Source organism: Abramis brama, assembly GCF_963993115.1.
Source record: "Abramis brama genome assembly, chromosome: 15".
NCBI classification, from domain to species: Eukaryota; Metazoa; Chordata; class Actinopteri; order Cypriniformes; family Leuciscidae; genus Abramis; species Abramis brama.
Window position 1 is genome coordinate 1,575,407 of NC_139977.1, and position 24,320 is coordinate 1,599,726.

Below are 24,320 nucleotides of genomic sequence, written 5' to 3' on the forward strand. Positions count from 1 at the left end.
AACACTGTAAGCTATCAATTATAGTTTAACCTCTCCATCTTCACCGTCACGCTCAGTATCATCATTTCTTCATTTTTGTAAAGAAACCTCAGTGTTTAACTGGCTACTCTCCGCTGTCTCAGACGACGACATCACTTCCTGTCGGCCACCCTAACTTCTGTTGGGTGCAATTCACAACCTCTCCACTAGATGCCGCTAAAACTCACACACTGCACTTTTAAAGGAACACTCCACCGTTTTTTTAAATAGGGCTTATTCACCTTCTTTCCTACATTTAGATAGGTGGGCAAATGCATTTTTGTCTCAGTGCATGCATTGTTTTAGCTTGACAGGGTCGGCGCTAGCTTAGCTTAGCATAATGAATGGAATCCTTTGTTGCCAGCTAGCATGTCCTGAGTAAAAGTGATATAAAAAAATTAAAAAAACCCACCTAATTACTTCTTGTGGCCTGCGTATTCACAACGAGTACAAATAGCGATGCAGATTAACACTAGGCGATTTCCTAGGCAGATATTGACTTATATATTAGGGACTATATTAGGGGGAAGCACAGGCGAAGCACTGCTACTTGGGTGTGATATCTCTGCGCCCAAGTAGCAGTGCTTCGCCTGTGCTTCCCCCTAATATAGTCCCAAGTCAATATCTGCATAGGATATCGCCTAGTGTTAATCTGCATCACTATTTGTACTCGTTGTGAATACGCAGGTCACAAGAAGTAATTAGGTGGGGTTTTTTTATTTTTTTATATCACTTTTACTCAGGACATGCTAGCTGGCAACAAAGGATTCCATTCATTATGCTAAGCTAAGCTAGCGCCGACCCTGTCAAACTAAAACAATGCATGCACTGAGACAAAAATGCATTTGCCCACCTATCTAAATGTAGGAAAGAAGGTGAATAAGCCCTATTTCAAAAAACGGTGGAGTGTTCCTTTAAGCTACACACACCGGTATTGCGGTATATTAAAAATTCATATCATGACAAAAATCAACACTGGTATTCGGTATGAACTGGTGTGGTGAAGTGATGAGTCAAGTCATTTTATTTTTTAAAAATTTTTTAATCACAAGTGTATCCAGTATATCATCGCCCAGCACTAGCGTGTGTATCATCGCCCAGCACTAGCGTGTGTATCATCGCCCAGCACTAGCGTGTGTATCATCGCCCAGAACTAGCGTGTGTATCATCGCCCAGCACTAGCGTGTGTAACCGGCGGAAGCCAACGATCTGATGATGTTCCCTTTATTCCCACAGGATCGAGTCGAACGACCTGCCTCTGCTAGCGGCCATAGCTAGCACACACTCGCCGTACGTGGCCCAGATCCTCCTGTAGAGGTCATCGGGGTCACCGGGGTCATCGGGGTCACCGGGGTCAGGGTGAGCAGACTGCAGGACAGATGCTCTTCACCAGACCCACAGACTCCCAGAAACCCTCTCCGGACGATCACTTCTTCACAGTGTGGACGGAGTTTTTTAATTCTTCACACAACGTCTGAATGTAGAAGCCAAAGAAGCCCTCGCGTCCGTGAACACACACACTCGCGTTCGCGGCCGGCGCCTGCTTCACATCAACATAGGAAGCAAAGACTCTTAAAATCAGTTTTATGATTTTAAATGCGTTATATTCTCAATCGATGGTGGCAGTGAGTGATCATGTTGATATCCTTTTAATGTGTTTACAAGAGAATAACCCTGTTGTTTCCAGAGCTCTACCTCACACACACACACACACACACACACACACACACACACTTTTCTAACATGTTAAATGAAACACTTTTCCCGTCTGGTTCTCAGTCCCCCAGTACAGATGACCCCACGGCACGACCTCCCACCAATGAGCTCTGAGGATTCGACATTCTGTTGTTTTGTGTTTCGGCAAAGTCACTTTAGCGGTAACGGTGTTTACCTGTCCCGTGGAGGAGGAGTATCAGGAGATGTATTTCTTTATGTGAACAGTCTTTTAAACGTGCCGTGCTGTGTGACGTTTGTGTAAATACAGCGGGAGACAGAGATCAACACTCACTCACTACATCGCATTTGTGCTGGACTGTTTTTATAACGCTGATCCAGGGACATTCAACAATCATGTATTTTCAGGATTGAAATGCTGAATCTTCGTGTAATGGCGATTGCTAGCGTGCAGCCAGTTTGTTTACTGATGAGAAATGGATGAAATGTGCATATGCGTTATTAACTCTTTCCCTGCCATTGACAGAATTTCCGTCTTTCTGTGTTTCCACTGCGATACGGTAGGGGGCGCTATCACACACCCTCTGAAAGAGAACCTCCTGGTGTGAAGGAGAAGCAGAAACCAGCGATACAAGCATGTTTTAGTTTTGGGGGAAAAAGCAACATTTTGAACAAAACGCTGAGAAAATAGCATTTTTTTAATGAAATTGTTGATTAAAAAAATAATGCATGAAGCTAGAATGAAACAGTTCTTTCTTTTGATATATTGCATGTTCACATATTCATACAACAACATATTCTGGGGGCCATGAACACTTCTGAAAATGATCAAATATGCTGATGCTGACGGCAACTTGTCTAAAACACGCTGGCGGGGAAAGAGTTAATATGAGCATTCATTTCAACCCGTTCATGACTTGCATAGATGTTTATGATTGGTTTGCTTACTTTGTGTTTGGGTCAAACCATCCATCTAAGTCTTAATCAGCGTGACATGATGAAGACCGCAGGTTATTAGTGCAGAGGGGTAAACATGTGCTTCTGTGGGGAACTTGCAATTTATTTCATTTTGTAAAAAAAAACAAAAAAACATCTATATCCACTTGTCTTCTCCAGAATATGTATTTATATCTAATTATTTCTTTATACAACAACAACAACAAACATTTTAATTTATTTACTGGCATGCATTGGTAAATGTTAGCTGTATATACTGCTTAGATTTTATTGATGTATTTGTACATAATGACTCTCCTTTTGACCTTATCTTTGTTTCCCAGTTTTTATGGGAATATTGTGCAATAAATATGCCAACATTACAAATGTATGATGTTGATTCTTACAGCGTTATTAATCTGTCCATAGCGGCGTCTGGGAGACGAGATCCCAGTGAACATATCAGAGTTATAGTCCTGTTTAAGGCTGGGTTTTGAGACATTTATAACAAAGAACAACAATGGGAGAAATATCTAGGTTACATCAAATTAGATAAGATAAGTAAACGCGGGACACTGGCTACTACTTTATATCTGAGATGTATATAATATTTGCCATTTGCCGCCCAGTCATGTGACAAACCTCAGGGTAACACACAAACCTGAACATCATGAAATAACATTTATTATACCTTTTATAATAAGACTTTTTAACATGTATTTGTATCTTGTAAACCACATTTGTCACTATTTGCATTTTAATACTGTAATATCTGGTATAACTGGTTTCTGCACCCAAACATTACAGCATTGCCTTTTAGACAGAATAAAAACAGACAGACTCGCACTAGTAGTTAGTAGACACAGCTGTGTGTGTGTGTGTGTGTGTGTATGTGAGAGAGAGAGAAAGAGAACGGGACTTTTATTTTGGTTTGGCGGCGTGACGTCATAAAGCAGCGCCGCACTCCTGCGTCTGTGTTTCTGAGGAAAGGTTCGTGGTTTTGCATTTAAAGTCTTTAAATCAATGCAAACTGTTCAATCGTTTTACAAGCTATGTAAAATAGTTTAAAAAAAAATCAAACGTTGTAATGTTTTATTTAACATGAATGAACGTTTTTTGTGAGTAAATCTCATCCATACATGAGTAACAGAAAAAGGTGCGTCTCATTTCGCATTTCTTTCTCTATAACGTGAATCAGTTTATCGTAAACACGAATTCGGGATACTGGAAATAAGTTATGAGAGAAAATGTGCCTTTTTAAACTCCAAATCAATTGAACCAATTCGTTCAAATGATTCAGTGATTCGATTCTCTCGGATCAGCGCACGCGGACGACTCCTGCTGGTCAGAACAGTGTAAATGCAACGAGAACAGTTTCATAAACGCTTTCTGCTATTCTGGGTGAAACTCTTTTTACATCCTGATATCAATCAATATTAGAAGTGGTCTAAATGTTAAAACATGTACATATATCTTCTGTGGAAGTCTCAGGACCAGAAAATGTTCGTCCAGTCATTGCATTTGGTCCCGATGTCCTCCTGTCCGTCAGCGTACGTGTATTTCCATATCTCCATCACACCTCATCTCAGTTTGTTTGTTTATTTATAAATCAAATGTAAATTCATGCCCCAGTTACACATAATGTTGTCACAAATTCCTGGTTAAATAAACATTACACAAAAAAAAAAAGAAAAAACAAATACAATTCTGTTTTGTATTCATTAACTATACTATATATTTAATGTTATTTTTTATTATAACCATGTATAAATCGTTAAAAGTTGGCGATCTCGATTCATACACCCACGTGATCTCTTTCCTAAATGACAGCGATTCGCCTGTGTCTATTAAACATTTGACAAAATCACAGCCGATATTTTCAACCACACAGTTTCGTTATTTCTGTGTTGCAGATATTCCTATTATCACACAATTAAAATAGAGTAAATCATCTTTTGAAAGTAACTTGGCACTTCAAATAAAGATTGTGTCAATTACATTGTTACACCAGTAGGTGGAGACAAGTGACTGTTAAAAAGTGTATTTGTCATTGAATCATTCACTCAAGAGATTAGTTTAAAAATGCTGATCCATCTAGTAATGAAACAAGTGAAGTATTTATGAGTGAGTCATTGAATCATTCAATCAAACTGTTTTTTTATTTATTTATTTATTCATTAAGATTAATTAAACATTTTAAATAGACTGCAGCAATTAACATTTTGTCAAAACCTCTAGTTAAATACAAGCTATTTTACAGAATCATGATCTCTGTTTGAAACAACAAAAATTTGTGATTCTCAGTGTATTAGCGCTGCGGCACTGAGCGATGTTTTGCCACTGTATTGGACATTCATGTTTTCAAAGCTAGCTTGCTAATGCTAGCCTCTCCGAAATTGCCTACCCTACCTTTAATGTGTAAAGACAACTTTTACAAACCAACTGCAAAACTTTTCATGAAAGTTTAAATTATTACATGTGATGAACAAATAATTGAATGCCAAACATAAATCATAAAAACCTACTCGTGAACTTTCTGTATAATTTGTGTATATTTACATTTAAGGCCATTAACTATAACTCTCACTCCCTAGCCAGTGCACCGACTACTGAACTAGGGAACTGATTGGGATTTATTTTTGTTTCTGTTAATAATTTTCATCTTCAACATGACAAGAGTGTCAAACACACAGAAGAGCTCCTGGGAAAGCAGCCGAGACGCACCGTTATAAAGATGGCGTTGATTAAAGAGGAGAGTGAAGACGTGAGGATTGAAGTGAAGCGAGAAGAGACTGAGGAACGAGCAGGTTAGTTTCATTCTCAGTCATTTGATCCTTATTTATATATCCAGCTCTACAGAAATGAATGATATTTTTGAAGTTTGTCGTACGAGTGTCCTGATTAAAGCAGCTTTATTTGACATGGAGCGGGTCGCCTCATGTTGAGATCACATGACCAGACAAATAGAGCATCTGAGAAACGTTTACTTCTACATTGGACATTCATTATTACGACATGTCACACATTATAATACAGGAATTAGGAAAAAACAATATAGATGTAGCCTAAAAAAGCAATTATTTTGTGGAACATTAAAGGGATACTCCAGGTTTCTTGTTCCTTCAGCCTTCTAAGCCGATTACCTTTAAGTATTATCAGTTTATGACGATAAACAATCTTAGAACTACACACCAACAAACCTCAACCTGTCACATCAGAATTAAATATTTCAGTCAAAAACATATTTGAATTAAATATTAAATAGTTCATTTATCTTTGATATTATAGATTACACTGTGTAGATTACCCTTTAATGAAAGCAACTCTGTACTTGGCACTTGATGATGCTAGAGTGTAAGAATATATGTGTAATTATGTTACCTCTCAGAAGTATTAACACGTGCGTCTGTCAAGCCTATCAATATCAAACCTATTAATAATCAAATTCATTAATGATTGTTTCCAAAATTATTAATTTAGGCTTTTTTCATTGATCCATGGATTCTGCTCTAATATCAATAAAACATTACAGTTTTTTTTAGGTTGTGTGGAAATATAAAACTGAGTATCATCTGCATAATACAAAAGCAGGGGACCTAATACCGAGCCCTGTGGAACGCCGGAGCAATCCTATGTTCCCCACATTTATAAGGCACATAATGAACACTTGAAAAGGTCCTATTTTCCCCAGTTCAATGGTCTGTTTTTTTTAAACACACATTAAGAAAACTTTTTAAAGTCCCCCTGTAATCAATAATTTTATCCCTTAAAACTAGGGGTGTAACGATTCCCTCATGTCACGATTCGATTCATGTCACGATACTGAACTCATGATACGATATTATTGCGATACTCCAAGACATATGATAAAAGGTTAACAATTTTTTTTTTACTGGTAACATCAGACATTTGGCATTATCAGGACCACAAATATTCCCCCATTGCATTATTATACATTATATTCAACATTATAGCAGTTTAATGTAGTAGTACTGACACTAAAACTCAGTACTTTGTCACTATCCACAATACATATTGTTGCATTTTTGTATTGTAATATATTGTGACACGATATTTACACTCCTACGTAAAACTCATCTTTGATCGCCAAAATGACATATTTAAATGATTTTACCTTGAAAATCTTCATGGCTTAAAATATCTTGAATGTAAATCGACACCTTTGCCTCATTTAGTATGCGTGGTTCTATGAATATGCAAATGAGCCCCGCCTCCACTCACTCACTCAGCTCAGAGATCCACTGGTTGACGATCACACGTTGATCTGATTGGTTACAAGGTCGTTTGTGACGTCAGAAACACCAGCGATTTCAAAGCGTGTTTTTGAGACTGTCTTTGGTTCACTGCAGTTTTAAGGAGGAAATACTCAGCATTATACCATGGTCTGGGTGAATACTCGATTCTGATTGGCTGCAGGGTGTCCATTAAAAAGTGATAATGTACACCTAGGGAAGGCGTCCCGTCAATTTGCCTGATGACTTTACTTTACTTTACTTTATACTTTATTGTCAGACCGAAGTCTGAAATTTTTCTTACATGACAGTATCCATGTTTACCACTACATTTAGCATACATACAACACTGACAATCACTCAAACCACACAATTGTAAATTCAATACAACACTTATCCATCAACCCCACCATCCCAGTACTCTTGATCTCTGATTAGGTTTTTTTGTTCAGCGCTAGGATTGCCTGATGACAGTTCTAAATGATTGCGCTGGCTCAAACTCACTGATCAACTGCTGCGGTCGGGTCGCTGTGGCCACGTTGCTTGGCAACGCCTGTATACGGGAGATATTAAATAGTGCGCTCGACTTAATAAATAAAAACCCTCACGATTTTTACTCTAAAACACATTAAAGTATTATTAGATAGATTAAATATTTCTTTCTTTCGTAAGTGACCATGGTATAAGCGGGTGTATTACATGGTGTTGACTTATGAATTTACACATGGTTTGTCTTAAAGCATATTAAAAACATATGAAAATCTGTTAAAATCAACATTAAAATCTGGATTTACACCACAGGGGGACTTTAAAAGTTCATGACTCATTTTCCCAGTCAATTTTATAAACGTGTAACCCTACCCATAACCCTAATCATGTTAAGCAAATACAGAACTTGGGAACTTATTTTTTTTCGGTTCCCACACTGTAAAAAAATTAATATGGGGAACATAGGACCCTTTTTCACGTGTTTGTCATTTTATAAATCTTACATTTTATAAATCGTTAGACCCTGGGAACATAGGAATGACCCATGGCACGCTATACTTGTGCTTGATGAGACTTGTCTTTATTTATACTTCTCCACAAATGCAAATATGTGTCCTAAAGAAAGCAAATAGTTAACAATATTGAGAAGAAATTCTAAGATTATAGATCTGAACAACTTTTTCACTATCTCAGTGCATATAGGATCTAGCAAGCATGTTGTTGGTTTTGATGCTTTGTGACGTCAAACTGGTGTTAACCTGTATTTGTCTTTCGCTTTAGACCTGATGGTGCTGAAAGAAGAGAGTGAAGTACTAGTTCACTATGAGAAGAAACAGTGTGATTTCATCAATGGAGAAAAACCCAGAGAAACTGAAAAGACTTCCTCACAAAAAAGAGCTCAGAAGACCAACTCTAAAAGTCACTTCAGCTGCGATCAGTGTGGGAAGAGTTACACTGAGAAAGGAAGCCTTAAAAGCCACATGAGAGTTCACACCGGAGAGAAGCCTTTCACATGCCCTCAGTGTGGGAAACGCTTTACTCATAAAGGAAGCCTTAATGACCACACGAGAGTTCACACCGGAGAGAAGCCCTTCACCTGCCCACAGTGTGGGAAACGTTTCACTCAAAAACAAAACCTGACAGTCCACATGAGAGTTCACACCGGAGAGAAACCTTACACATGCCCTCAGTGTGGACAGAGTTTCAGGCATAAAAAAAACCTTTATACCCACATCAGTCGTCACACAGAGACTGCTTTCACCTGCAAACTGTGTTGCAAGAACTTCTCACATGAAGAAATTGCTAATGCCCACATAGAGCTGGACAGTGGAGAGAGCGCACTGACCTGCCAACAGATATGCCAGCATATGTACTCAGTATGGACACAGTTTCACACAGAAAAACCCTTGCAGGCTTCCCACGTGTCCTGAAAAACCTGGAAAATTGATGGCTAATGTTTCAGTCCTGGAGAATGTAAAATGTCCTGGAAAATCTTGTTGTTGTCTTGGAAAGTTATGTTAAAAATGTTCTTGTTTTCCTTTAGCAGAGAACGAAGAGTTTATTACTCCCTAAAAGAATAAATGTAGCACAAAGTGCTAAGTTCAGGGTCAAGTCACCTTTATTTATCAGTTCAGTGTTGACTCATTTTGGTTCAATAAATGTGTAAAGTACGTAAATTATTAAATGAGTTCAGCTATAAAGCAGATATATTGCTGAATATTAAGTGTACCCAGCTAAGCAAGCCAGAGGCGACAGTGGCTAAGAACCCAAACTCCATCAGTGACAGAATGGAGAAAAAAACCTTGAGAATAACCACTAACCAGGCTCAGTCACTCAGTTCTCTGGCCAACAAACAGACACAGTGTTTGATTATGATTCAGGCAGCATTACAGATCAGAAGTCCGATTCATCACGCTGGTATGAAGATGAAGCTGGTCATGGGTCAGAGGACCGGCCTGGTTCTTCTGGTCTTTGCTCATCTGTGCCGATGGCTGTCGTGTCAACGAGGTCTTCACAGGGGATTGTTCTAGTAGACATGGTCTCAGTCAACACTGGTATGGTTTAATGTTGACAGAACTGGGCTAATATGGTCATACTTCCTGGTTCTGGTAAGAACTCGAGCTGCTGTGTTTTGGACCAGCTGTAGTTTGTTTATTAAGCGTGCAGGGCAACCACCCAGTAGAGCATTACAATAATCTAGCCTTGAGGTCATGAACGCATGAACTAATTGTCCCGCATTTTTGTCACTGAGAGCATATGACACGTGACTTTCAAATGAAAGATTGGTATCAAAGAGCACACCCAGGTTCCTAACCAACGACGAAGACTTGACAGAGCCATCAAGTGTTAGACAGTATTCTAGGTTATTACGTGAGGAAGTTTTTTGTCCAATAATTAGAATCTCTGTTTTTTCAGAATTAAGTAGTAGGAAATTACTAGTCATCCAGTTTTTTATATCAGCTATGCATTCCGTTAATTTTGTGAATTGGTAAGTTTCGTTAGGTTTTGAAGAAATATAGAGCTGAGTATAATCAGCATAACAGTGAAAACTAATGCCATGTTTCCTAATGATATCTCCCAAGGGTAGCATGTACAGAGTGAACAGCAGCGGTCCTAGTACTGAGCCTAGTACGCCATACTGAACTTGTGATCGATGAGACATCTCTTCATTTATTGCTACAAACTGATAACGGTCAGATTTAAACCATGCTAGTGCAATTCCATTAATGCCAACATAATTTTCGAGTCTATTTAAAAGAATGTTGTGGTCGATACTGTCAAATGCAGCACTAAGATCGAGTAACACTAATAGCGAGATACAACCATGATCGGATGATAAGAGCAAATCATTTGTAACTCTAATGAGAGCAGTCTCAGTACTATGGTACGGCCATAATGCGGACTGGAAATCCTCCAGATATTATTTCTTTCTAAAAAGTAACAGTTGTGAAGATACTGCCTTTTCTAGTATCTTTGACAGAAAGGGTCGATTCGAGATCGGCCTGTAATTGACTAATTCTGTAGGATCAAGTTTTTAACAAGCGGTTTAATCATAGCCAGCTTAAAAGTTTTTGGCACGTATCCTAGAGACAAAGATGAATTAATGCTATTAAGAAGAGGATCTATGACCTCTGGAAGCATCTCTTTCAATAAGCAGATCTAGCAGCTTTTAAGGCCTCTCTGTATGCAATCGAGCTCTCTTTCCATGAAATGGGAAATACCTCTAGTTTTGTTTTCTTCCAGTTGCGCTCCATTTTTCTGGCTGCTCTCTTAAGGGCCGAGTGTTCTCGTTGTACCACAGCGTTGGATTATTTCCTTTAATCTTTAAGCGCAACGGAGCAACTGTGTCTAAAGTGCTGAAAAAGAGAGAGTTAAAAGTTTCTGTCGCAATATCGAGTTCTTCTAAGCTATCTGGGATGCTGAGATGATGAAACTGATCAGGAAGATTATTAATAAAGCAATCTTTAGTGGCAGAAGTGATAGGTCTAACATATTTGTAACACGGAGTCGGCTTTGCAGCCTTGGCTAAATGAAGTTTACACAAGACTAGATAATGATCTGAGATGTCATCGCTCTGCTGCAGAATTTCAATGGCATCAACACTGATTCCGTGTGACCCTGGACCACAAAACCAGTCTTATGGGTAATTTTTTTTAAATTGAGATTTATACGTCATCTGAAAGCTGGATACATAATTGTTCCATTGATGTATGGTTTGTTAGGATAGGACAATATTTGGCCGAGATACAGCTATTTGAAAATCTGGAATCTGAGGGTAAAAAAAAAAAAAACTCCTTTAAAGTTGTCCATGTCTATTGGCGATAGTGCTGCATCCATTCACAAAAATAAATGTTTTATATATTTAAGGTGGGAAATTTACAAAATATCTTCATGGAACATGATCTTTACTTAATATCCTAATGATTTTTGGCATAAAAAAAAATCTATAATTTTGACCCATACAATGTTTTGTTGGCTATTGCCACAAATATACCCGTGCGACATAAGACTGGTTTTGTGATCCAGGGTCACATATTAGATATAGAGTATGATTACGACAATGAGTAGGTCCTGACACGTGTTGTCTAACTCCAATAGAGTTCAGAATGTCTTTAAATGCCAATCCCAATGCATCTTTTTCGTTATCTTCATGTATATTAAAATCACCAAAAATTAGGACTTTATCTGCAACCAGATAGAAAGTCAGCAAATTCTTTGATAAAGTCTATATGGTGCCCTCGTGGCCTGTATACAGTAGCCAGCACAAATCTCAAACATGATTTATCATTTACACTAGATAGTGTTACATTAAGCACCAACACTTCAAAAGAATTTTATTTGAAACTAGACTTCTTAGTAATTCTGAAGATATTACTATAAATAACAGCAGCACAGCACATCTAGGTTATAATCTGTAATCATATCATTAACATTAAGTGCTTTTAAAGTAAGGGATCGAATATTCAGCAACCCGAGCTTTATCATTTGTTCATCTGTATTATATCTGCTTTTTATTTGTTGAACATCAATTCAATTCTAAATCTAAAGCCTCTCCGACCACCCCCTACTGCTGACCATACTGTAATCCAAACAATCCCAGTCAATCGGATTACTTCTCCAGAGGAACATATGTTGCAGTGGGGACAGAATAATTCTGGATGGTCTCATATGCTCTTTATTCAGATCAAAATGCTCGTGAGGGAACACATCAGTCTGAATGGTGGTGTCTCCATGGGTGGTAGGTCAAGTTGCCACGCAGATGCAAGGGCCTGGCCATTCGCTGAGGCGTCTTCTTTAAGTGAATCTGTGGAAGAGCATGTCTCGCATGGCTCCGTGAGACTCTCCAAACTTCTCCCCCTCACCATCTCATCAAATAAGACGTTTTTAACCCACATTCTCAATCCCACATGCTTTGGAAGAGAGGGAGGTCGAGGCTGATATGCTCATCCTGAGTTTAGTATCATAATTTTTTTCGAAGGACATCTATGAAGCTCTCGTCTCAGTTAGCAACTCTTCATGTCCCTCCTTCAAATTCAGGCAAGAACTGTAAAAAAAGAAGTGCAATCTGTTCTCACCCTTTGCCTACTTGTGCCACCATGCAGAGATTGGCTAGATTGACTAGGTACAGGAAAATGTGTCCCCGTCCGCATTGAGAGCATTAGGCCTATGAATGTGAAGCCCCTCTAAGGTTCCTAAAACTGGGAACTCCACATCATGATTATCCATTCCATTTCTTCAATGCCTAAATGATGAAACTGTCATAAGATAGAATGTGGAGGCTGACCATAAACAGCTAAAAATCTAAATAATGTTCAACATAATTCTCCATCAAACCTTGTGGGAAAAGTTTGTAACAGTGTCTAGTCTTTAAACCCAGATCACCTGCCACAAGATTTAAATTAGGGAAGAAAACCAACTCCAAGAAAATAACTGATACAATCTGAAAGAATCAAAATCTCAGCACACAAATAAGAACACAAAAAAAACAGAAACACTCAGCAAGACTAGAGATATATATACAGGTAAGTATAATTTGGAAAAGTACATGTACCAAAGAAAACATGTATAGATGAAATGAGTGTAAAATGTCTTATCTGGGATAGTCCACACTGAAGATTTAAAGTCCTTGCAGCTGTGTAGATGAATGAATTAAAATTAATCTTGGGATGAGGTAGACTGAATCAGGTTGAAATAATCCACCAAACATCTCACTCACAATGTTCAATGTATGTTCATTAATCCCTGTGCAGACACCCAAGAGATCTCAAAGAGTTACAGTAAGTGGTAATGTGTCCTGAGGTTAAGTAACCTTTTCTTGAGAGTCCCCCTCCTTGTTGTCAATAGTAAGGACTAAAGAGTCCTTCTATAAACAAACAAACATCAGTTAATATGTCAATAAGCATAGGCAATAAAAAAACACACATGAAAAAGAGTAGAAATTACCTTAATTCTAATGCCTGTTTTACATTGTCGAATTTTGGGTTGTCCCAGATGAAAGATGACCAATCGCGGTGATTTCTGTGGCCGTGGCTCCTATACGGTGGTCCAACGTCAAACAGTGAGAGAGGTTCAACGACAGCCGTTCTCAGGGTATAACCAAAGATAGCCTAGATAGACGGTGTCAGAAATTTAGCATGAACAACTCACGGTGTTTGCTGTTTTTTTTTTTTTGTGATTGCAAACTATTTGTTGTTGCTGCCATATTGAGCCAGACGAAATGTTGTATATGTATCAATTCCATGATAGAAAATCAGCAAATTCTTTGATAAAGTCTATATGGTGCCCTGGTGGCCTGAATACAGTAGCCAGCACAAATCTCAAGCTGGATTTATCATTTACAGTGTTACATAAAGCACCATCAATTCAAAAGAATTATACTAAAAGAGTAATACTGCAAATATTATTAATTACAGCAACACCTTCCCCTTTGCCCTTCAGACGAGGCTCATGTTTATAACAGTAATCTTGGGGGTGGACTCATTTAAAGTAATGTAATCTTTGGTTTTAGCCAGGTTTCTGTCAAACACAGCACATCTAGATTATATTCTGTGTGATCATATCATTTATAAAAAGTGCTTTTGTAGAAAGGGATCTAATATTCAGGAAACCAAGCTTTATCATTTGTTCATCTGTATTACATCTGATTTTCATTTGTTGAACATTTTTACCCTTAGATGGGTTCAGGAGTTTTTTGTATGTCCTAATTCGGGGAACAGACACAGTCTCTATATGATGATCTCTAGGTGAAAGAGGCTCTATGTGATGGGATTTATCTGACCTTGGTGACGCGAGGCCGCTAGCAGACGGTCGGTTTAGCCAGTCTGTCTGCTTCCTGACCTGAGCCCCAGATTGTCATGTTTGAGCTCTAAGACTATGTGCCATATTACTAGAGAGAAGAGCAGCACCATCCCAGGAGGGATGAAGACCATCTCTTTTCAACAGGTCAGGTCTGCCCTAAAAACGTACAATTGTCTATGAACCCTATATTATTTTGCGGACACCACTTAGACAGCCAGCCATTGAGTGAGGACAATCTACTAAGTATCTCATCACTCCGGCGAACGGGGGCCAGAGCAAATTACAGTGTCTGACATCGTACTTGTGAGTTCACACAGGCTACGCTAAACGTGGCAAGCAGTGATTTCTACTTAACACAGTGTTTGATAGGCTCGCAAAAGATAGAAAAGAGACGGTAAGCATGAATGACAAGTTAAAATGCTAGCAAAATACTAACACGTTGTACTAGCAATAGCAATTTAAATTAAAAGCTAGCAATGTAAGATTAACGTAATAGATATCAGATATATAGTGATTTAGCAGTTTAAATGACAGAATGATAGTAAGAAAAAAATCCAAAACAGAGCTACAATCGCAAACTACTTAGCAGACAGAGAGGAACCAGAAGCCAATGAAGTCGCTCTCATGAAATGAAATAATGAATATTGCACCACATTACTTGATTGCATTTTATAGTTTATATCGTTTCATGTATAACCTTTCATTTACATTGTAGCATTTCACTGTAAGACAAAAGTTGAACTAATATTTTGATTCTGAGGTGTCAATAGGCTATATATTGAATGGAGGGACTTCCTCATACATTCAAAATTAGAGGCTGTTTACCGCAACCACTACATTTTTCTAAACTGTGGCAAGAGAGACTGTCAAGTGAGAAAGAAGTGGTCATGAAAGCGGAAAATCGGATTTGGACCAAATTCAGTTGAGGCATGAACGCAATTTCACAAATATGCATTTTCTAGTGCCATTCTAAACACTTTCTACACAAAGTACTAAAATAGGTTCTCACATAAGCATGACTTTTCATGTGTATCTGTACATGTGATGGCAATATACTGTATATTTTGATTACATTGGTTACAACATGTGAATCTTCACGTGAGAAATAAGAGATACTTTGTGTCCGAAACGCTTTCCACACTGACCACATGCAAACGGCTTCTCTCCAGTGTGAATGTTCTCGTGCTTTTTAAGGTTTCCTTTATGAGTGAAGCCACTTCCACAGTGTTGGCAGGTGAAAGGCTTTTCTCCAGTGTGAACTTTCGTGTGTTTTTTAAGGTTTCCTTTATGAGTGAAACTCCTGCCACACTGAGGGCATATGTAAGGCTTTTCTCCAGTGTGAATTCTCATGTGGGCATTAAAACTTGATTTGTGCGTAAAACTCCTTCCACATTGATGGCATGTGAAAGGCTTCTCTCCAGTATGAATTCTCATGTGGCCTTCAAGGCTTCCTTTCCGAATGAAACTATTTCCACACAGATTGCAGATGAAAGGCTTCTCTCCAGAATGAATTGCCATGTGGCTTTTAAGGCATCCTTTTCGAATGAAACTGTGTCCACACAGTTTGCAGGAGAAAGGCTTTTCTCCAGAGTGAATTCTAATGTGCCTGTTAAGGATTACTTTTTGAGTGAAACCTCTTCCACATTGAGGGCATGTGTAAGGCCTCTCTCCAGTGTGAATTCTCATGTGAGAATTAAGGTTTGCTTTTCTGTTGAAACTTTTCCCACACTGTTGGCAGGTTAGATAGTGTATATTTGCAGCCTTTTGAGCTCTTGCTCGTGAAGTCTTTTCAGTCTGTGAGCAACTAAATGATTTTTCTCCAGTAATGAATTCATGATTTTGAATTTCATTCAGTTCTTGACTCTCCTCTTTCAGCGGCATCAGGTCTAAGGCAAAAAACAAAAACAAATACAATTTAACCCAGGTTTAATGGCACAAAGCAACAAACATAAAAAAACCCCATAAATATCATTAACCAACAACATGTGTGTTAGATCCTATACGCTGTAAATTATTTTACCCTTTCTCACACAAACTGTTATGTACGAGTTTCACAAGTGGTACCAAATTAATATTGTGAGTTTTGGCCAAACTTCTTAAGGTGAGGGTTAAAGTGCCAGATGAAATCTTACTCCATTTACCTCACCAGTCAGGAATTTCACCATGAAATTACAAAAACAATTAAAGCTGCAAGCAGCGATGAAAAGGGCCCTCGCACCCCTGCCACCGCCACCCGGCGCCTTTAGTAAAGGCCTTAAGATTACATTCATCAAATTTGAAGAGGATCAGATCAAAACTGTAGGAGGAGTTTGTTAAAGTACAACATCAGGAAATGGCAAAAACTGGCCAAAATCTGAGAGGAAGTTCAAAATAGCTGACTTCCTGTTGTGTTTAGGGCTGCGCTCCAAGAGACTGTTTTGTAGGTATTGGGTCATTACATGTATGTACCAAATTTAATACCTGTACGTGAAACGTAGAGCTGGGGCAAAATGTAGGGGCAATAATTAAGCCATTTTGCCCCACCCAATTTTGAAAACCACATCACACGTAAATTTTCGCCACTTCTGAAGCGTGTGCAAAGTTTCATGATTTTCTGAGCACGTTTTGTATTTGCCACACTTCCTGCTACCAGCAGGTGGCGCTATTGCTATAACCAAATATGAGCATGGTCATGTGTTCAGGACAGGACTCTTATCAAACATGTGAAGTTTAGGGCAGATTGAAAATTGTATGCCTGAGTTACTGCAGGCTGTCTGTGGTTGCCTAGCAACATCAGAACTGCAAGCAACATTAATATTGAACTTATCTGATCATGCATATATCACCAAAAGGCCGAAATTGGGTGAACATTTGTCAGGCCGCCGAGGGCACACCCTTCGACGAAAACTCAAGATCTTCGCAATTTAACGTCGCAAAGGCCTTAAGATTACACTCACCAAATTTGAAGAGGATCAGATCAAAACTGTAGGAGGAGTTTGTTAAAGTACAACATCAGGAAATTACGAAAAATGCACAAAATCTAGGAGGAAGTTCAAAATAGCTGACTTCCTGTTGTGTTTAGGGCTATGCTCCAAGAGACTTTTTTGTAGGTACTGGGTCATTACATGCATGTACCAAATTGCATACCTGTACGTGAAACCTAGAGCCGGGGCAAAATGTGGGGGCAATAATTTACCGAATTCTAGTTAAAACTAAGCCCCCATTTTTGACTAAAGGTGTCGCTACTGAGCCCCTCACCACGCCCGTTTCTGAAACTTTGCACATGTCTACTGGCTAATAGGTGTGATGTGTCTGTCGAGTTTCATCCAATTTCAAGCGTGCTAAGAGTCTCAAAAGCATCCGAAAAGAATATTAAAGTTTGATGCGTTGCCATGGCAACAGTATTAAAGATATCAATAATCCTTTCTCAGGTCTACATCTGCCGTGTGTTTACATTATACACAAAGTTTGAAGCAAATCGGGTAAAAATAAGAGGGTGATTTCAAAGCATTTTGAAAATGACAAACTTCCTGCTGCCAGTTGGTGGCGCTATAACTTTGACTCACAATAGTCACATCCATGTGATCGGCCTCTTACAACGAACACACTGCGGAAGTTTCAGCAAGATCAGTTAATGTATGCAGAAGTTATAACACACTTCCTGTTTCCATTATTCGCCATAAATTTGTTTCCTCGCCACGGCCAAACCGTTTGAGATATCAAAAATCCCCTGGCAATTATTCATCCTCAATGCCTTGACTCCATGCACACCGAGTTTGGAGGCGATTGGATGAATTCTGTAGGAGGAGTACATCAAATTCCACAGCATGCGTTTCCAAACAACCCATAATAGCTGACTTCCTGTTGGGCTGGCGTAAAACTTAGAGCACAAAAGTTGTTCAGCCCGATGAGATCTATGTGTACCGAGTTTCATATTATTACATGCAAGCATGTTTGATTTATTGACCAAGTTTTCGGACCCCGTTCAAGGGGGCGCTGTCGAGCCTCCCTGCCACGCCCGGGTACCAGCTTCAGCCCAGCCCTGATGGCCGCGGGTTCTGACCTGTGTGCAAAGTTTCAAAAGTTTGAGCACGTTAAGGGCCCCAAAAGTGCCCGAGAAGTCGTAAAAAAATAATAATAATAATAATAATAATGAATAATCCTAACGAAAACAATAGGGCCTTCGCCCTTTCAGGGCTTGGGCCCTAATAATAATAGGGTCCTCTCACCATCGTTGCACGGGCCCTAATCAAAGATTGTTGAACAACTTGAAATTATGCAGATTGAAGGAAGAATGCCACCTGACCAATCTGAAGGATTTGAGAGATATAAAACTCTTCTGTATTATCAATACAAGGAAGACAAGTGTAATACAATAAATGATATCAACTAAAAGACCGTTTTCAGCAACACTGGATCTGGATCTGAGTGGGCCAGAGATGCCCAGCCCTGATGTAAATGAAGAGACGTCTCATTAAAAACAAGCATGGAGTGCCACAGGGCTCAGTATTAGGTCCTCTGCTTTTCTCCTTGTACTTCCCCTGAAAGATATTATTTCACTCTTATGCTAATAATACCCAGTTTTATACAGGGTTCTCAAGTCTCACGCATTGGCCGTGAGACACACGCAATTCAACCAGTTCACACGCTCGCATGCCACACCGTGTATTTCTCACGCTGAAAAGGCAATGCCAACCAAGTTATCCTGCAAGCTTTATATATGACGTTGTATACGAGGCGCTGGCACACAAAGTGAAGTTTCCTGCCGCCAGCACGTATCTCGGCCAGATTGCTTTCGTTACTAGGCAACATAGATGCGCAAACACACGGAAGTTGACGGAACATTCTCTGCCACAGTACGTTCGTTACTAGGTAACCAACAACATAGCGCGAACACACGTCGTGATGGAGAAGGTACGTTGGAAGAAAGCTCATCTAACATTTTTAGGCTAGAACATTTAATATATAGCCCATCGTATACATTATTATTGATGCAGTCAGAAACTCTACAACTACTCTGCAACCAGGCCAGAAGCTTTGGCTCAGTTTGGCTAGCTTACGTTATCTGAAACTAAGGGAAATGTTAGTGGGTATGGGAAGGAATGAAGATGTATTTCTTCATTTTATTTTAAGTTATATATTATATTGTATTAATAGTCTTTCTAGTTACATTAAGGAGCCACAGTGCTTCAAGTGGGAGCCCCCTACCCCTGTTATCAAGGCATCAAAATGTGCAACAAACACTTACAACACAAAACACATTTCATAAGCTGGAGTGTGTACTCTTGTGTACACAAACACACACACCTTAATACTCTAATATGTCATTTGTTCACAATGTCCCACCACACAATAAATCATTATACCATTTCGACTAGACACATTCAAAATGCAAAAAGATTTGTTTTTCCAAACTGTTTGGAGCAATTTGTTATATTTTTGTAATTTTTGTATATTTGTAATTTTGAAATATAACATTAAAGAGTATATTTGATGTGATGAATTGCTCTGTCATTTATCAGATTTACCAATTGTTATAATTTCAATTTGTGCTGGTTAATTATGAACAATGGTTAAAATTGGGGGGCGGGGCCGGGGCTCCATTAGGGCTCCTCCCCTAACCGCATGTGATCTCACGCCAAGCTTTTGATAAAACTTGAGAACCTTGTTTATCTTTCTTCACAACCTGACAAAACTTCCCAACTCTCTAAGATAGCAGAGTGTATTAATGATATAATAACTAGTAGACTGCTTACGAGATGCAAGAAATATAGATTTTACCATCACAACACTAACTGCTTGTTAGGTTTTTTATCGATTTTAAAATTCTGCTAATTACACACAAAGCTTTGAACGGTTGAAAAACAGCTCTCGGGCTCCATGTCTCTGATTTAAAATTAATTGATGGCATCTACGCTAATATTGTTCATGAAAGCCACACGTGGAATTAACATGCTATGCTAACTAACATAAGACAACAAACACAGGCACTGTCAACTTCGTATTTCTCCGGATTGGTAGCAAATATAAAAAGTCCATTCAGTCATTTCTGTGCGGCTCGCTCCAAAGATCATCCGATAAGATTTTGGAGAATACTGGACAACATTTTTAGAATGAGTGACAGAAAAAACTTTTTCATTTATTTCAATATGGCCGACAGGCACTGATGGAAAATGACAAATGAGATATCATCAGAATCTGCATAAACTAAGGAACATTATGACATAGAGAAGAAAAAGAAAATCGACATTGTTTTTAAGTTATTAGAGTTTTTGCAAAAATCCTTGTATCTCTGGAACACTAGGTGGCGCTGTGTTCAAAATTCTCAGGTACCATCAGGACATTTTGTGGCAATATGTCAACATGTTAAAAGATATTGCAATTTATGACAAATTTTGTTAAGTTTGCGACAATAACTTTTGCTGAGACACTGAATACACTGGATCATTTACACATGGAAAATACTTCACTCTGAAACACGGTGCATCAAACTATATATATTATTAAATCACAGCCTTTGCGATTTGATAATCACACTAAGCCATAAAACATTCTCACAAGCATTCATTGTTAGAATTCATACCAGCCAATTGCCAAGTAACACCGTTTCATATCCTCAGATTTGCTTGTTAAACACGTGTATGTTAATGAATTCCTATCAGTCGTAAATAGGGCATGTGCACGCTCATTCACAATCATCATAATCCCCACCTGTCAATTACAACTACGCAAATCACGTGTCCAGGAACGCTGAGGATCCTTCTGGATTCCTTTCTCAGGTTTGGCTCCAGTATATTGCATAAATGCAAAAGAGACTAATAGGCCATATATGCCTAACAGTAAATGTTAAATTATGTCCACCAGAGTGTTTTTAGCCATTTGAAATGTCTGGTGCTCGTCTGAAACCGGCCACCTGGTCTTTGGAGGCGCAGTGTTTTTCCAGCTGAGGTGCTTTAGTTGCAATACATAGTTCCCACATGACGTCACAACATACGGGCATTTGCCGACCCGGCGCCATTTCTGTGGGCATGCTGTGGGCAGAACATTAGACGAAGAAGCTGAAACGAGTTAATTTCGTGATAAAAAGTGAAAATGGTCATCTCCTGCTGGGTCAATGGATGTTCAAATCGTGCCGGAGGTTCAGTTAAATTTGGATTTTACAGTATACCCATCATTAGACTTCATGAATGTGACAAGACGAAGCTTTTGTCAGAACAACGATGGAGGTTATGGCTGGCGAGGATAAACAGGAAAGAAACTCCCTCAAAACACGCAAGAATTTGTTGTGTTTTATTGCGAGTGTACACAAATATAAGTTAACACTTTGCAGTTTGAATGATGTCCTGTATGTACAAAATGACGAGGTATTAAAAACATACAAAAACAACATTGTTTCCACTGTTCGATCGCGCCCGCGACTCTCTCACTCACACACACAGACACAGACACAGACTGACGCACACACACACATTCCAGCCTTGCAATCTCAGATTATGTCCCTAAAGAACCCGCGTATAAAGTAGTTCCGCATTAACTGTTACATTAATTTGCACGCGAGTTTTATTTATTTTCATACCGTGTATATTCATATTCATGCACATATTTCCAGGCTCGGAATTGCTTACATGTGTTAAAACTCCTAGCCAATACCAGATAATGGTACACATGGATAATACTGTATCTGAGCCAAAGCTGCAAAAACAGTGCTCAGTTTAGCGCATACGGATCCACACCATTTCTGACTGAAATTTTCGCATTGTACCTCTTTCTGTCTTGTGTTAATAGAGTGTCTTTATAATCTCTGTCACTTTGTCTCTTCATGATTTTCGTAACATTATAAATAGGAAGAAATCTTCGAAATTTGCTTGTAAAACTTTGTAAACACAGCAGCTTATGCCCTCAAAGATGGCGTCTCCGGGGAGGTCACGTGACATTAATTGGCCTGTGGGAACTATGTATTAGGGCTGGTTGGATTAATATACCGGTACACGTTTAACCGGTAGAGATTTGTCAACTGGTAGAGATTTTGGATTGTCGTCTCTATTGTGGTTACGCTCATGTGACATTGCCGCTTATTGATTTAATGCGTCTTAAACATGCGGTTTAAAAACAAGTCATTTTAAACCATTCAAGAGCAATAAGCAGCAAAACAGGACTCCTTTCTGTATGCATGCACTGTCTGAGTGTTTTTGAGCACGCACAACTGAACCGCACACAGCCGCTGCTCATACAGCGCGTGGGAACTGAACTTAGCGCCTAGAGTTCTTTTTAGTTCCTTTTTTTTTCTCATATAAATGAAAATATTATTTCATTCAACATGCTATTGCTAGGAATAAAATACAAAATCGCTCTAGATTTTCCTCCTCATCTTCTTGAAAACAAACGTTCAGCCAGAGGTGCAGAATAACACAACCTGTGATTGGTCACTTAGCCTACTAAGTCAAAATCAGACTTTCAAAAAAGGAAAAGAGAGAAAGCTGCAAGAGGGAAGACAGAGAGATGAGAAAATGTACATGCCATCTCTGACTGCGTTCATCTCTGAGAATTAAACCAACCTGCTCGTTCCTCAGTCTCTTCTTGCTTCACTTCAATCCTCACGTCTTCACTCTCCTCTTTAATCAACGCCATCTTAAACGTCGCCTACGTCCAGGAGTTTTTCTGTGTTTGGAAAGAAAAATAATTTCCAAACTATATTTCAGGGTGTGTCTCAATCAGCTCAGTAGTCAGCAGCACACTGGCAGTTAATGGACTTAAACAGGATGATTAGCCAAAAAACACTCAAAACTAGCACTACAAATTAATAAAAGAACACAAATTATATAGACACTTTGTATTTAGTTATGGTATTTATTTGTTTGTTGCTAACATTTAATAGATTACACTTCCATGAAAACATTTTCAGTTGGTTTGTAAAAGTTGTCATTATTCATGTTTGTTCATTGTTTTTGTTTTACTCGGGTTTGACCAACAGGTTTTGTCGTCAGCGCGCATCCGAGCGATTCGAATCACTGAATCATTTTGTGAATAATTTGGTTCAATTGACTTGGAGTTTCGAAAAGCTCAATTTCTCTCATCACTACTACTTGCCAGTGACCTAATTAATGTATACGATAAACTGATACACGATATCGAGAACGAAATGAGACGCACCTTTTCTGTTACTCATGTATAGATACTTGATTCACGAAAAATAACGTTCACAAATGTTACATTTAATAATTATTTATTTATTTTACATAGCTTGTAAAAACGATTAAATTGTTAGAACAGCTCCCATTTATTTAAACACTTTAAATGCGTAAAACCACAAACCTTTCTTCAGGTGAACCACAACAGAAGCTGGAGTGCGGCGCAGCTTTATGACGTCACATCGCCAGGCCAAAATAAAAGTCCCGTTCTCACACATTCTCACACACAAAACGGGAATGGAAATGCACATACATACATACATACATACATACATACATACATACACACACACACATATATATATATATATATATATATATATATATATATATATATATATATATATATATATATATATATATATATGTATATATGTATGTATGTGCATTTCCATTCCCGTTTGTGATATATACTATATATATATATATATATATATATATATATATATATATATATATATATATATATATATATATATATAACTACTTAAGAAAGAGTGCAAGATTCTGTCTAAAAGGCAATACTATAATGTTTGGGTGCTAACCATTTATACCAGATATTACACCATTAAATTGCAAATAGTGACAAATAAAAAATGCATGTAAAAAATAAATTTTTCAGGACACTGAGTGGCTACTGGACCTCATCTTCCTCACTGACATCACTGGGAAAATGTGAACTGCAAGGCAAAGGTAAGACAATCAGTGACATGATCAGTGCTTTAACAGGCTTTTCTCCACGTATTTACAGAGGAAGAAATTGCATCACTTTCCATCCATGCAGTCAATGCTTCTGCATCTGAGGTCTTTGACAGAGCATTACATAAGTACTTTGAACTCTTGGACAGGCTTGGCCAAGAATTTGAGGACAGATTCACTGACTTTGATAAGCTGGAACCATGCCTGCCATTCATTGCAAATCCTTTCATGCAAGTGGACATTTTGCACATTTCTGAGAACCTAAGTGATGTGTTTAACCTGCTTT

General features: G+C 38.5%; 3 protein-coding genes across 6 annotated transcripts in view; 2 read left to right on the top strand and 1 right to left on the bottom strand.

Moving 5' to 3' along the window:
- Window positions 1-3,015, top strand: part of fnip1 (folliculin interacting protein 1) — a 41,861-nt gene extending 38,846 nt beyond the window's left edge. For all 3 annotated transcript variants that reach the window (XM_084137000.1, XM_084137001.1, XM_084137002.1), the window contains one exon: window positions 1,255-3,015. In XM_084137000.1, coding sequence (XP_083993126.1) covers window positions 1,255-1,333 — 79 coding nt within the window. In that variant the 3' untranslated portion in view covers window positions 1,334-3,015. The remainder of the gene's footprint in view (window positions 1-1,254) is intronic.
- Window positions 3,016-3,556: 541 nt separating this feature from the next.
- On the top strand, window positions 3,557-8,969 carry LOC311097883 (uncharacterized protein). 2 transcript variants are annotated; one of them, XM_084137852.1, is made up of 3 exons: window positions 3,557-3,618; window positions 5,306-5,435; window positions 8,151-8,969. In XM_084137852.1, exons 2-3 carry the CDS (start codon window positions 5,363-5,365, stop codon window positions 8,798-8,800), a joined length of 723 nt encoding a protein of 240 aa, XP_083993978.1. In that variant the 5' UTR covers window positions 3,557-3,618; window positions 5,306-5,362; the 3' UTR covers window positions 8,801-8,969. The 2 variants fall into 2 exon arrangements, with proteins under 2 accessions (XP_083993978.1, XP_083993977.1); XM_084137851.1 differs by having other exon boundaries at window positions 3,562-3,618; window positions 5,223-5,435.
- A 3,916-nt stretch (window positions 8,970-12,885) lies between these two features.
- Window positions 12,886-23,524, bottom strand: LOC311097882 (uncharacterized protein). The gene is made up of 5 exons (XM_084137850.1): window positions 23,460-23,524; window positions 22,703-22,805; window positions 15,314-16,054; window positions 13,314-13,477; window positions 12,886-13,233 (listed from the first exon to the last, which is right to left on the bottom strand). Exons 2-4 carry the CDS (start codon window positions 22,773-22,775, stop codon window positions 13,440-13,442), a joined length of 852 nt encoding a protein of 283 aa, XP_083993976.1. The 5' UTR covers window positions 22,776-22,805; window positions 23,460-23,524; the 3' UTR covers window positions 12,886-13,233; window positions 13,314-13,439.
- Between the last annotated feature and the right edge of the window lie 796 nt (window positions 23,525-24,320).

Coding starts and splice junctions, on each gene's coding strand:
- LOC311097882 (XM_084137850.1), bottom strand. CDS start 22,775: ATGGCGTTGATTAAAGAGGAGAGTGAAGACGTGAGGATTGAAGTGAAG. Junction 16,055..22,702: donor AGAGACTGAGGAACGAGCAG/GTTGGTTTAATT, acceptor TTTTTGCCTTAG/ACCTGATGCCGCTGAAAGAG. Junction 13,478..15,313: donor AGAGAAGCCGTTTGCATGTG/GTCAGTGTGGAA, acceptor CCGTCTATCTAG/GCTATCTTTGGTTATACCCT.
- LOC311097883 (XM_084137852.1), top strand. CDS start 5,363: ATGGCGTTGATTAAAGAGGAGAGTGAAGACGTGAGGATTGAAGTGAAG. Junction 5,436..8,150: donor AGAGACTGAGGAACGAGCAG/GTTAGTTTCATT, acceptor CTTTCGCTTTAG/ACCTGATGGTGCTGAAAGAA.